Source organism: Pinus tabuliformis, chromosome X (genome assembly GCF_031772625.1).
Source record: "Pinus tabuliformis cultivar Carrire ecotype Pingquan chromosome X, CPIR1, whole genome shotgun sequence".
Lineage (NCBI taxonomy): Eukaryota > Viridiplantae > Streptophyta > Pinopsida > Pinales > Pinaceae > Pinus > Pinus tabuliformis.
Window position 1 is genome coordinate 1,181,964,467 of NC_142308.1, and position 14,221 is coordinate 1,181,978,687.

Genomic DNA, 14,221 nt, shown 5'->3' on the forward strand with positions numbered 1-14,221 from the left:
AGTTCTTGTAGGTGTTGATATTAACCACCAGTTCTATCAAGGTAGGAGAGATTAATCTTTTCTCTACCACTTTTGTCAAGCTATCAAATTTCTTTCTTATTCCATAGACTCCAACCACGAGATAAAAAAAACACATCAAGTTTGTTTACCCCAACATGCCAACAAGTAGCAAGCTCAAACTATATAATATAAGAAAGTAGTACGTATCCCAAAGGCCTGAAGGGGATCTAATGGAAAGAACTGACTGTTTTCAGAAGCCTTCTAATCAATATATAAATATATAAATGTAGATTTATTATTATTTTAATTGGAAAGGCGGTCCGCGTTGGAATTCCTTTCCCGAAAGATATGACTGAGAGAGATCTCCATGAAACGACTCCTGAGGCAAGAAACTTCTTTAAGCAGGGGAATCAGAGTAAGATTGCTGCAGTGCTGAGCCCCATTAAACCAATTCACAACATTCATTGAGTCACCGAAAATATGAGCTTCTCTCACATTTCTAAGAATAAGCCAACAGAGAAGGAGATGTAAGTCTTTCAATTCTGCAAAATTATTGGAGCCCTGTCCCAGACCAATTGAAGCTTGAACAACCTTCTCCTTTGTTAAGTGGATAATCAAGCCTACCCCACATCGGCCATTGATATCCGAGGCCCCGTCAAAGTAAGCCCATAGCATAGAATATCTGATGGATTCTTGACAAACAGCTCTGGAAGAAGATAGAGCTTGATGAACAGGAATACTTTCATAAATGGCAACTCCTTCTGCGGCGAGTCTTCCAATAGGGAAGACAGAATCCTTAAAGATAACTTGATTCCTAGCTAGCCATATCCACCAGGTGATGAGTAACGGAATGGTTCTTTCTCTGTCATTTGAAGATTCATTCCACCACCTCTGCCAAGCATCTAAGAGCCCCTGCCCTTCCCACCTAAAAGGAACATTTATCAATCTTAACATTTCGACCCATAGGTTGGAATTAAATGGGAAAAAGAGGAACAGATGTTGAACTAATTCGACATTGTCTTTACATAGGGGGCACCTGCCAGGACCAATCCTTCCTCTTCTTTGAAGAAAATCCCAGGTAGGAACTTTCTGAAGCAGGACACACCAGAAGAACAATTTTGATTTAGCTAGCCCTTTTAACTTCCATAGCGATTTAGCCCACCAAGCCGGATTCTCCCATCCATTTTGAGACATCATCCATTTGTATCCCGACTTTGGAGAATAAAAACCATTCTGAGCAAAGACCCATTTAAGCTCATTCGGAGAATCAGAGAGCCTGACTAAGGAATTGAGGAGGTCCCTTTTATACCAGTCCCATTCCTCCAACCATTCATCGTTCAAGTTTAAATCTCTTCCCTGAAACCACCCTTGACTCCAGATGGTGGAAGCTCGAGGATCAGCCACCTGATTTAATGTGTATAGACCCCTATCTTTTAAAGTTGAAACCAACCCCTGAGATAGAGAAAATCTCTCTGAACAGCCTATCCAGGGATCTCTACCCAACCTGATCTGAGTTCCATCTCCCACACTCCAGGCCAATCCCTTCTCTATGATATTAACAGATGCAACCACTGCTTTCCAGACCACCGAGGAATTTTTGGAGGACTTTTGCGGCAGTCTGATCCAATCTAGCGTTGATAGAGGATCAATATATTTCCTTTTAGACACAAAGGTCCACAGATTCTCAGTGGAAATGAGTCTCCAGGCTAACTTTGCTGCAAGAGATTGGGAGAAACAAGCGAGGTTTTTAATACCCTAGCCTCCCCACTCTTTAGGACGAGCTATTTTGTCCCACGCGATCCACGGGGTAACTCTCTCAGACTTGGACCCCGCCCACAGAAATCTGTTGCATAATTTGTCCATTGAGTTTAAAATTCCTTTGGGAACCCATGTCAGACTAGCCCAGTAGACTGGGATTGCCAACAGGACAGATTTAATTAAAACGAGCCTGCCAACCCTGGAAAGCCACTTGTAACTCCAATGTTTCAGTTTGGATTCCAGTTTTACAAGGATCCAATTCCAATATTTTATCCTGTAATTGTCGGGCTTTAGAAAGAACCCCAGATATTTAAAGGAATCCTCCAGCAATTTGACTTCAAAGTTCAGGACCAATTCCACTCTACGCACCAGCTCTCTAGAAAAACCTGTGCAAGTAAGTGTAGATTTTCTCTCATTTATGCAAAGACCAGTAGACTTAAGATCCTTTTGAGCATTCTACAGTCCTCGAGACTACCATTGCTGAAGAGGATTATGTCATCCACAAAGAGGAGGTGAGTGACCCAGAAATTTTGTGCAACTTTGATTCCTTTGAGAGTCCCCTGTCTTTTTGCTTCATGGATAAAGAGACTGATACCATCTGCTACCAGCAAAAACAAAAGGGGAGAGAGTGGGAAACCTTGGCGAAGGCCACGATCAGGACTAAAAAAACAAGAGGCTGCACCGTTAATCAGGACAGCTATGGATGAAGACGAAACACAGCTCATAATACATCTTACAAATTCATATCTGAACCCCAGATGAGTTAACAAAAGTCTAAGGTACAGCCAGCTGATTCTATCATAAGCCTTAGATAAATCGATTTTCACAACGACTCCTTTTTTTTTTCCAATTTTTAGATTGTGAAGCATTTCTTGAGCTACTCCAACAGCTTCATGAATTTGTCTGCCATCTAGAAAGCTAAATTTCTCAGGGGAAATGTTTCTATAAAGGAAGGGTTTTAGCCTAACAGTAATAATTTTAGCGATAATTTTGTAAACACAAGTACACAAAGAAATGGGCCTGAAATCGCCGAAAGAAACTGGAAGATCTGATTTGGGTATGAGTGCTAGAAAAGTGGCATTGAAAGGTTGATAGATAGAACCTGAATGCCTGGAGTCTTCCACGACAGCCACTAACTCATCTCCAATGAATTCAAAGAAATGCTGGAAGAATTCAGCAGTCCAGCCATCCGGGCCGGGGCTTTTGTCCCTTTGCATCGATTTGAGAATGCTTTCAACCTCCTCTTTGGAAATAGGTGCCATGAGGGAATCATTATCTTCCTCCTCTATGAATCTTAGAAAAATATGGGCAACCCTAATAACTTCTGCAATAGAAACTTCAACTGGAGCTTTAAAAAGATTCTTGAAATAATTGACCCCCAATGAGGCCAATTCTTCGAAAGAACAAGCCACTTTACCATTGTCTTTCTTCATTTCCCAGATTGTATTGGAGTTTTTTCTCCCTTTGGCATAATTCTTAAAAAACTTGGAATTTTTGTCCCCTACCTACAGCCAAATCGCTCTACTTTTTAAACGCCAGCTTTGCTCCCTGAGCTGAAGAATTCTCTTTCTTTCCATCTCCAACTCTTGAATTCTAGTCTGAGACTCTACTATACCATAGCCATTTCCATCTGGATCTTCAAGGAGGGAAAGTTCAGAGTTAACTAGATTCATGGTTTCTTCTTCCTTCAACTTCTTTTGGAGAGCCCAATGTTTTGAGGCAGCCTTCATCCTTAATAAATTGTCCACTAAAAACTAACTTCAATTCTCACCTTCATTAAAAACATCTTTCTTCCAAGTGTTATGGAAGAGGCTAGTATAGGAGGCATCCGAAAGCCAAGAAGAATTAAATTTAAAGGGAGTACCCGCTTTAGTGAGATCTCCCTTCCCTTCCAGGAAGACAGGTAAATGATCCAAAATACCACCATCCCCAACCCAATGTCTAAACACCTGTAAATTTTCTGCCAGCGAATCACTTATCAGGAATCGATCTAGTTTCTTCCCGATCCAATCATCTCCTAATCTTTGATTCCTCCACGTAGGGCGCAACTTTAAAGGGGCAACATCCACCAGGGGAGAAGAGGCTAGTTTCTGTTGAAAGAACTCAAAAAGGGGATCTGCTCTGGCATTGACCCCCCAAGATTCAGTCAACCCCAAAGAAAAATTAAGGTCTCTGCCAATAATAAGATTTGGGTGTGCCAAGAAAGACTTTGTGAAGAAGGAGTTCCAGAACCTCTCCCGCTCCAAGACAGGACCATAGACATTGAGGAAAAGTAAGGGAATGCATAGTTCGTTGGAAAAAAGTTCCATAGCCAAAACTTTTTCTGATCCCCAGGAGGAGATCTCACACAACACCTTCATGTTAAAACCCAAAACCACTCCTCCTGAGTGTCCATTCACATTGATTGCATGAAAAATCCAACCCGATAGAAGCTTATAAAGACAACCTGAAATTTCTTCCCCCTTCCCAAGAGTTTCTTGGAGAAGAATAATATCAGGTTTGTTGGACCTGACCAATTCCTTCAGAGCTAGTTTTTTGGGTAGACTAGCTAGACCCCTGCAGTTGTAGGATAAAATGATCATCTAGAACTCTCAGGGGGTGACTGCTTTGCTCTAAGCACCCCTGGCAGAGACATCTGTTTCCCTCCAGCAATATCAATGACAACCTTCAACTGTGCCTTCGACAGATTTGATTTCCTTCCTCTTAGCTTTCTCGGACCTATTGACCCCTCATCCAACTCCAGACCTCCTACAACTGGGCCTTTCCCTTTCCTGATGGCTAAAGGTCTAAGGTTGTAGTGGGGTTCATGGCCTCCAACTCCAGGAGGAAGAGAAGAGGCGTGAACCATGGGGACAGAGGACTGAATAGGAGAAGATGGGATGGTCATTATAACACTGTCTAATGGGGCTAGTCCCATCTTCAGATCTGGCATATCATTTGAGAGTTGTCTGAGAGGACCCACCTCATCATAGCAAGAACTAGGAAGAGCATTAGAAGAGCGAAATGAAGAGGATTGGGGAAGAAGTGAACAAGCCTGGTTCAATCCATTGATTACAGAGACTGCTGAGATACCAAAGGAAGAAGGCAGAAATGATATAGATTCACTAGCTGCCACCCCAGGCTGTTCATTTCCAATTTCCCCCACATGCTCCGGACCCAACTCCTGAACGCTTGCCAAAACTTCGAACTCCTTGATCTGAGCCCCTTCCTTCTGATTTTTCTTTTCCTCCAGATTATTCCCATTTTTCCTCTGCCTTCGACGACAACGATGTCCAAGAGGGCACTCCTGGGCTAGATGTCCATAAAAATGACAGCGATGACATCTGAAAGGGAGGTTTTCATAGTCCAGGAAACTCTAGACCACGATACTTCAGGAGCATAGCATCCGCCAAACCTTCTCTGGGATTTAAACTTACTAGAAGGCAGGCAGCACTCCAATCATGAGTGTGTAAATAAGTTCTGTCTGTGTCGAGAAACTTACCCAGTGTGTTTCCGATTGAAGAGAAGGCCGAGTCAATCCAGAATTGAATAGGAAGACCCGGTAATTTGACCCAGATTGGAAACTCCTCCATTTTTTCTTTCTAGGCATCGAAAAGGGGCATCCATTTCCTGAATAAGATAGGCCTCTTCCCTAAACTCCAGTGCTTTTCCAACACCCATTCGACATGCTCCTTTTGTCCAAACCAAATGCAGAACCAACCTTTGTCAAGAATCTTGATCTCTTCTGGCTGACCCGGAGCATCTTTCCATTCAGACTGAGCCCAATCCTTGATGAAGGCAACCGAGAACTTTCTTCCCTGGACTCTGACAACTAAGAAGGTTTTTGAGGCTTCCAGCGCCTGGTCTATATGGATATCCACTCCAAAAACACAACTAGGCCTCTCCTCCTTTTTTCTGAAGAGTTTGGACTTCTTCCTCTTTCCACCCACCACCTCCGTCTTAGCTTCTCCCTCTGCTACCTCAAACAGCCCAGAACGCCTTCTAGACGAAAAAATGTTAACTTCATTTGACTCCATGGCCATCCTAGTTACCCCAACAACCGAAACTGAGACCTGGGTTTGTTTTTGTCCCTCTTCTCTGGATCCGTTCGACTCCCCTCTAGCCTCTTCTTTGGACATGGACCTTATCAAGCTGGGAAACATTCCTTTCAGCATCAGATTTTTTTCATGTATCCATTCAAGGGCGCCTTTTTTCACTACTCCTTCCACCGCCCTATCAAGAATACCTGACTTCACTGTATTCTTCGGAAAGTAATAGAGAAAGTTTTCCTCAGACACATCATGTCCCCAATAGGCGAGGAGGTCTTCAAACGCAAGTTCTATATCCACCGACTTACTTTCATGAGGCCACTCCTGCGCTTCACAAAGACTGGAATCCATTCACGACGTAATGATAGCAATAAACTACAGACCTCAGAGGCTTCTGACCCACAACATCCATCTCCGGAGCCTCATCCATGGCCGCCAAGATCCACCGCGCGGGAAACCAATTCAAAAAACCCTTATTCGTCCATCTAAACCCCTGTTCATCCAATTAATATAATATTAGATGTTATTATTCAAGGATAGGAGAGGAAACAAATCCCTGAGAAGTTATACCTAAAATGTGTTGGTGGTCCTGATCTCTCTGATTAAGGGAAGCCAACTTCCACTGATCTCGATACCATTATCCTCGTTGAGATTCTGTGGATGTATAGACCCCTCAAGAGCCTCCCTAATCTTCCACCTCTGATATTGTTCTTCACTTGCTCCAAACAAACATGGTGCTTAGTTTTTGAGGAATCCTCTACAGTGGCTGAAGTACGAGACCTTCCATTTTTAATATCTGCTCCATGTTATTTTAGTATTTTCTGCAGAGAACGACTTGTTTCACCAATGTAACTTCTGCCATAGGAACAATTAATTTTATAAAATCCCTTGAGTTTTGTCTATCAATATTATCCTTTACAGACCTCATACCTTGTTTAATTTTTCTAGGTGTTGAGAACTATGTGACTATGTCTTTCTTTTTGAGGGTTTTGGCAATCTTATCTATCAACCCTTGAATATGTGGTAGGAAAACTCTACCACACTAAGGTTGGTCTTGAGCCTTAGGCTCCTGAGACAACACCCTTCTTTTAGCTCTCTTTATAGCTTTTTTAATTTCTTTTTATTTTTCTTGATAGCCTATACCCTTAAATACTGAAGATAAATGCTTCTTCTCTTTGTCTAGATGCTTAGAGTTAGAAATTGAAGGGATCTAATAGAAAGAGTGTTAAGAACACCAAACTTTTGGGTTGAGTGATGGTACGATAGCTTTCTGTGTGAGTTGACTTGCTGAATACTTTATGCCCTAAGGAGCCATCCTCCTTTTTGATGATAAGTACATCTAAAAATGGGATGCTCTTGCTCTCCTCTAGCTCCATAGTAAACTATATTTTGGGAAAGATAGAGTTAAGGTGCATAAAAAACTTATCAAACTCTGTCCTACCATGAATCCATTTTATATTGGTATCATCGATGAATCGCTTCCACCAAGCTGGCCTCAAAGGGTATGATTCAAGGGCTTTCTTTTCAAAGTATTCCATGTACAAGTTTGCAACAATTAGCAATAGGGGTGATCCCATTGCAACCCCAGATGTTTGATCATAATATTCTCCTTGGAAGGTAATACTACTCTAGAGTCCCAATGAGCGATCAAGGTGCACATTTTTTAAATAAGCCTATAACAACCTTAACATAGGAGTTTGAGATATAACATCAAAAGAGCACCCCATATCACCCACAAGGTAATGACACATTGGAAGCCTTTAATAATATCTTGGAAAATGTACTCACAAAGATTTGCAATGTTATTCAGGATGAGTGGGATCATCATATTCCAACTATCCTTTACATGTATCGCATCACTTGCAAGCATGTAACAGGCCATACATTGTTAATACTAGTGTATGGGTAAGAAGATGTAATGCTAATGGAATTTCTCACGCCCAGTTTGTACATTATGACATGCATGAAAATGATAGAGGAGGGAGCCTTGACATGCATAATGGAGGAACTATTGCATATTAAAGAAGATTGATTTCTTGTAGTGTTCTACCAAATATTTCAGAAGGCCTTGAAAAAATCTTGGAATGACAGGTGCAATAAACAAAAGGTATTCTAGGCAGGGGATTTGGTGTTACTCTATGATAACAAGTTTCTAAAGAACCTGAGAAGGTTTCAAATGCATAGGTTGGGTCCATATAGGATTAGAGTTATTATATATGTAGGTGTTGTGTAACTGGAAAAATTTCATGATGAACCCTCTTAAGGATACGTGAATGGAATCTGTCTAAAAATCTATTGAGACAACCGATCTTCTATTAAGTCATAACCATAAATTCGTTTTTTTTACTTTGTAAGGTTGTACATAAGTAGGTAGTACCTGTTAACAATTACATTTGTGTTGCAGAGTAGTTTGTTTTAAATTTCATTATTGAAATTTATCACCCAATATGCATATGTTGTGCAAAGGCTTTGTTGCACATGAAAAAAGTTAGGGTGGCAATGTAGTGTTGAGGAAAGTCTCTGACAATATTGATGCTGGGTACCATAGTGGAGTACATAGATCTTTTAGATAGTTCATAAAGTATGAAGGGACAATCTCATCATTGCAACTGTCAGTCGTTGGAATTAAGAAATACATCAAGGGCTACGCCCTCAAGAATGATATGGGTGGAAACAATACATACATCATCCTATCATCCCTTCAACTGATAAAATGAAAAAACAAGGATCTATGAGATGAGGTGGGTTGACAATTCTAAGATAGCGTGGGACATTCTTGAGAGTGGGCACGCACACCTCGCCTCCATCCTTGATGACGTGAATGTATTGAATAAGGTGAATTAAGAGAGTAGTGAATCAGATCCAAGTGCGGTGAAGTGAATAGCGAAGAACATATTTTCACAGTAGGAAAATGATGCAACATCCTCCTTATAAGTATGAGTGTCGAGGGCTAGTGAATCAGAAAGGAAGGGAAAATTATATTAGATTTGGAAGAGAAAGCAGAAGCTTGAAGTGGAGAAGATTTGGAATTATCGAGAGAGGGACATATGGGGCTACACGTTGATGGAGTGGTGAGGAGAGAAGTTGTTGGAAGAGTTAAGCCAATAGGCGTTGGAGATTTTGGAGTAAGAAGCAATTTCTTTCCAGATACCGATGGAAGTATAGAAGATGCAAGGGAACAACGATGGAAAAAGACTTCCATGAGGAGTGTTTTACATAGGAGGAGACAACTGCATCAATTAGTTTAAATTGACCCTACCTACAAGGGAGAGTTGTGCAAATAAGAAGAAAGGCAAGGTCAAGGTGGTCCCTATTTTGGGGGTTTCCATTGTAGGATTTGGTTTTCTTTGCATGCACATAGGGTTGGCATGCAAAGTTCTACACCCAAAGGATAACCCCACCCTTGGTAGTCAAACGAGAAGTTACAAAAGTTGAGCCAAACTAGAGGAAATGTGTACTAATTGGAGTGCATCCAATTAGATGGCCATGCACTCCCCCTCTAGTTTCTAATTCCTATCAAACATGAAAATATTGCTAATGAAGGAGGAGGAGTAGAAGTAGAAGAATGACATCTAGAAATAACACTAGAAGATCACACTCTTCTAGGAGGAGGAGTGTGGCACAACATTCCGTATGGAGATGGAGTTCAAAGACATCAAAGAAGCAAGGCCACCTCTAGAAATAGATCAAACTGTGAGAGAAATAAGTTATCAAACGAATCGAAGTAGGAAAAGGGTTGAGTGGCTCGGGACGAGCCATAAGTGTGTGTTGGGTGTCTGTTGGAGGTACTTTTGGACTGTTGAGATCGTGTGCAAAAAAAGGAGGTGTAGAGGAAAACACATAGATTCACCATGTAAATGAAGGAAGCGTGCGCATAGTAGCAAGAATGGCAGGAAAAACCCAGTTCAAATTAAATAACAACTCCAAAATATCTTATGATAAACTATGGTAAACTATAGAATATCCTTGGGTAAACTTTTTTTTCGCCAAAAAAATTCTTGGGAGAATCTACTCAAGTAATGATGGAGCTGAATTAGAAAGGTTTGGGCCTAGAGAGTTTGTTAGTTAGCTTTTCCATGAGACTACTAGGGTTTTTGGGGTGTTGTGTGTCATTTTTGGTTCGCATTGCATTGTTGTGTAATAATGAGACCATTAGGTTGGTGAGCCAAGAGAACATAGAGAATTAGGTCTTTGCTTTGTAATCCACTGCCATGAGTAAATTAAACATGCATTCCTATTTCAAGGTCATTAGTGGAGTACATTATTGCAAGTGGCATGGCCAATGTTGAAAAATAATCAAGATTTGAAAAGAATTATGATACTGTTTCTCAAGCGGGTAAATTGAAATCCATCTTCCTAAATTTATAATTCACTCCATCTTCCTAAAGAAAATGTTTTTCTTTGTGAAAAAAATATATCTTTAAACAATTTTTTTGGGGGATTTTTTCTCAAAATTCTGAAATGGTTAAAGTTTGCGAGTCTACAAAGAACTTTCAGTTTTTTGGATTTAGAATTAAGTCATTTTCAAAATCTTTTGACTTATTTTCTATTGATAAAAATTTCTACATTAGGGTTACAAAAACATAATGAATGTTCAGGGCTTTAGATAATGTGAAGGGTAAGGATCCCATAAGATGTTATGAAACCAGCTCACAAAAAGATAGAAAAGATAGATCAACGCCTTATAATTCAGCCTCTTCGAGGGGGCAACCTCCTTTAAATTACACAAATGAACAATTCTTGGATGATACAAATGACAAGACCTTCTTTCTATATATAGGAGTCTAAGGGGTCATAATATAATCAGAGCCGACATAACAATAATAATGTAAGGGCACAATAATAGCAATAGTGGGCTTCTATGGGGTACAATAATAACAATATGGGGACTACATGGGCACAACAATATAATAAGGGGGTTGTACTAATAACAATAAGGGGTTACAATGGTAGTGTAGGGGCCTAACATGCCCCTCTCCTTCAAAAAGTGTTGTCCTCAATGCTTGAGTAGTTCTTGATGCTTCTGTATAAAATTCTTGTCCTCCCATGTCGAATCTTTAGTGGGTAAGTTCTTCCACTTGATGAGATACTCTGAAATTTATCGATTTCGTAGCTGTTGGGTTCTTGTTTCTATGACTGCTCTAGGTTCCAATATGATTTTTCCTTCCTCTTCAAGTTCTGGAAATATTGTTTGAATTGGGATCTTCTACAACTTTTGAATGAGTGGCCATACTTCTTCATCCTTCTTCTATTCATCCCTTGCTTCATTTATCCAATCTAGTTGGATAATAGAAATAGCAAAAAACAATGCTTCCACATCCTCATCCTTTCTTAAGAGTGCATTTGAAACAAAATTTTGCTTCCCTTTTCTATAAATGATGTTAATGTCATAACCCAATATATTTGTGACCCATTTTTTATGTTCTTCTAAAGATAATAGTTGTTCTAAAAAGTATTTAAGACTATCATGATCCATTTTTACCTTGAAGTGTCTTCCCATTTAATAAGGTCGCCATTTCTGAAGTGCATGTAGTATTGCCAACATTTCCTTCTCATAAATAGCTTGCTTGAGATGTAGCAGTAAAAATACCCAATCACCTACATCAAAACATTTTTCACTACGATGTTGATCTACTTGTTGTTTCATTTGATTTTGCACCAAAGTGGCGTTATCCTTTAAAAGTTGGAGAACGTGTTGTTGATGCTCGTTGCGATCTTTCACTACTTGAACCTTTTTCTTCTTGATATGTCCTTCTATCATGAGAGTTTAAGGAGTGGTAATTTCTTCCATTTCTTTACAAGATATGGTCGGATTCATTTTTTGATGCTCAATGTGATCTTTCACTTCTTGAACATTTTTCTTCTTGATATGTCCTTCTATCTTGATAGTGTGAGGAGTGGTAATTCCATCCAATGCATTACAAGATATGCTCAGATTCATTTCTTCTTTCTTGATGTGATATTTCACTTCTTGAACCATTTTCTTCTTGATATGTCCTTCTATATTGATAGTTTGAGGAGCGGTAATTCTGGCTAATGGATTACAAGATATGATTGGATTCATTTCTTCTTTCTCGATGTGATCTTTCACTTATTGAACCTTTTTCTTCTTGATATGTCCTTCTATCTTGAGAGTTTGAGGAGTGGTAATTCTTGCCAATGCTTTACAAGATATGGTCGGATTCATTTCTTCTTTCTTTGGGGTTGGTTCCTGGTGCATATCCTCTTCTTTTGATGTTTCTTGATCCTTTTCTTCCTCCTCTTCATACTCTATGTAAAATAATTTCTTCTCAGCACACTTATGACCTTTAGTGCATTTGCTATCACAATTGTAACAAAGCCCTTTTTCTCTTTTTTCTTCCAATTGTTGTGGTGTAACCCTTGTAGGTTGTGGAAGGCTAGGAGAAACAACACTTCCATCTTTATAGTTGTGAGGAGTAGACTTCCTTGTTGCCATAATTTTGCTTTCCACTTTGTAACAAAGCCCTTTTTCTCTTTTTTCTTCCAATTGTTGTGGTGTTTCTATAAATAAGGTGTTGCTCTTTGTATCCTCATAATCTGCTATCATTTCCTCCATGAAAATTGACCAAGTAACAAGTTTTCTACGAGAACAAAGCCCTTTATACCATAAAAATTGATCTGGTTCTAAATATGAAGATGAAATACATACGTTTTGTAATAGTGGTACACCATGTAGATCAAAATATTGCTCCATCTATAGTATCCAATTTACTGGATCCTTTCCATCAAACTTCCTCATATTGCCTTTTCTTGATTTCAGGAATTCGACCTTGAAATGATTGTAACTCTGTACTTTCTGAAATTGTATCCTATAGTAGCCCTCTGAGTCCTCTTTCTAACCCCGCAAGTCTGATCAGAATTTGATTCTCCAAGAAAGAGTTATGCCCAATCTCCTAAGATGACCTGATTATATAATGTTTCAATAGAGCGAACTTGTACGACATGCCACCTATCACCGTTTCGACCTTCGGATCTGAAAACTATGCACAAAAAACTACAATTTGTCCTCTTTCTATAACTTCTTACGAAATTTCAATTTGTTTCTTAGAGAAAACGTTATGACGATTTTCCCTACGTCACTTGTTTGGAATGTAATTCGGGAGTTTGCAAAAACCCTAACTTCATTAGATCATATATTTGAAAATATACTGAGATCAGCTCTGAAATTCAGATGTGAGCTTCAGTGTGATTTTGGATCCAATGGGTTTTTTTGTAGCTTCTGAAACATCGCAGACAAAAAGATATAGTGAAAATTCCATGATGACCTGTTTGGAGCAACGAAAACCCTAGAATCCAAAGCTCTGATACCAAATGTTATGAAACCAGCTCACAAAAAGATAGAAAAGATAGATCAACACCTTATAATTCAGCCTCTTCGAGGGGGAAACCTTCTTTACATTACACAAATGAACAATTCTTGGATGATACAAAAGACAAGACCTCCTTTTTATATATAGGAGCCTAAGGGGTCATAATATAATCAAAGCCGACATAACAATAATAATGTAAGGGCACAATAATAACAACAATGGGCTTCTATGGGGTACAATAATAATAATATGGGGATTACATGGGCACAAAAATATAATAAGGGGGTTGTACTAATAATAATAAGGGGTTACAATGGTAGTATAGGGGCCTAACATAAGATATGTGTCATAATTTTACCTTGATTTAAGTTGTAACCTTTCTTCAAAGAATCCATTTGTTGAGGGTTTGATTGGAAATAGGGACTTTTCAAAGCAAAAGTCTAGCAAAGATGAGATTAATTTAAATCCTACTATCTTTCCTCCTTTCAACCGATATAATAGCTTTTAGATGGTGAATGTCTTGAGTGAGGTGGAAGATTTAAGTCTCGTGGTTTCGACATTGGTTTATTATTTTAAAGATGCTCTTATAAAATCTGCATTACAAATTTACACTTCAATAGGTAAGATATCCAAACATAAGGGAGAAAATTCAAATGGTTCTGACTCTACTATAGTGGAGAAGGGTAATTTAGATATTGATAAAAGTAATGTTACTATAAGAAATCCAAAAGGAGATAAAGGTAAGGGTGGGAGGTCAAGTGTTGTGATGGGAGGATTGTTGGAGAAGGAACATATTGAGAAGGATTTAATAATTCTTAAGTGAGAATTAGTTTGAGAGATAACCAAAGGTCTTATTTTGGTTATGCTAAAAGGGCCCTTACAGTTGGTGTGCCCACCTTGGTATTTGAAAAATGATGTTTCTATCACTCAATATTGGGGGGTTTATGGGAATTCCAAAAATTAATTCCCTCAAGAAATTATTATCTACAATTAATCCATATATTATTTTAATCCAAGAGACTATGTTTCAGGGTTTGAAAGATAGAGATATTTCTCTTAAGAGACTGCCAAGTTGGGATTGTTGTTCATTGGATTCTATAGGAC

The 14,221-nt window shown here is 39.1% G+C and overlaps 1 protein-coding gene across 1 annotated transcript; it reads right to left on the reverse strand.

Moving 5' to 3' along the window:
- Positions 1 to 303: 303 nt before the first annotated feature.
- LOC149144162 (uncharacterized) lies at positions 304 to 3,191 on the reverse strand. Its single transcript, XM_089452050.1, has 3 exons — positions 2,861 to 3,191; positions 1,037 to 1,715; positions 304 to 925 (listed from the first exon to the last, which is right to left on the reverse strand). Exons 1-3 carry the CDS (start codon positions 3,189 to 3,191, stop codon positions 304 to 306), a joined length of 1,632 nt encoding a protein of 543 aa, XP_089308176.1.
- Between the last annotated feature and the right edge of the window lie 11,030 nt (positions 3,192 to 14,221).

What these genes read in the sequence shown, in the direction of transcription:
- LOC149144162 (XM_089452050.1), bottom strand. Translation starts at nt 3,191, where the DNA reads ATGAAGAAAGACAATGGTAAAGTGGCTTGTTCTTTCGAAGAATTGGCC. An exon ending in GGAAGACTCCAGGCATTCAG is followed by an intron (nt 1,716 to 2,860) that starts GTTCTATCTATC and finishes AATCTCTTGCAG; the next exon opens with CAAAGTTAGCCTGGAGACTC. An exon ending in GGAAGGATTGGTCCTGGCAG is followed by an intron (nt 926 to 1,036) that starts GTGCCCCCTATG and finishes TGTTCCTTTTAG; the next exon opens with GTGGGAAGGGCAGGGGCTCT.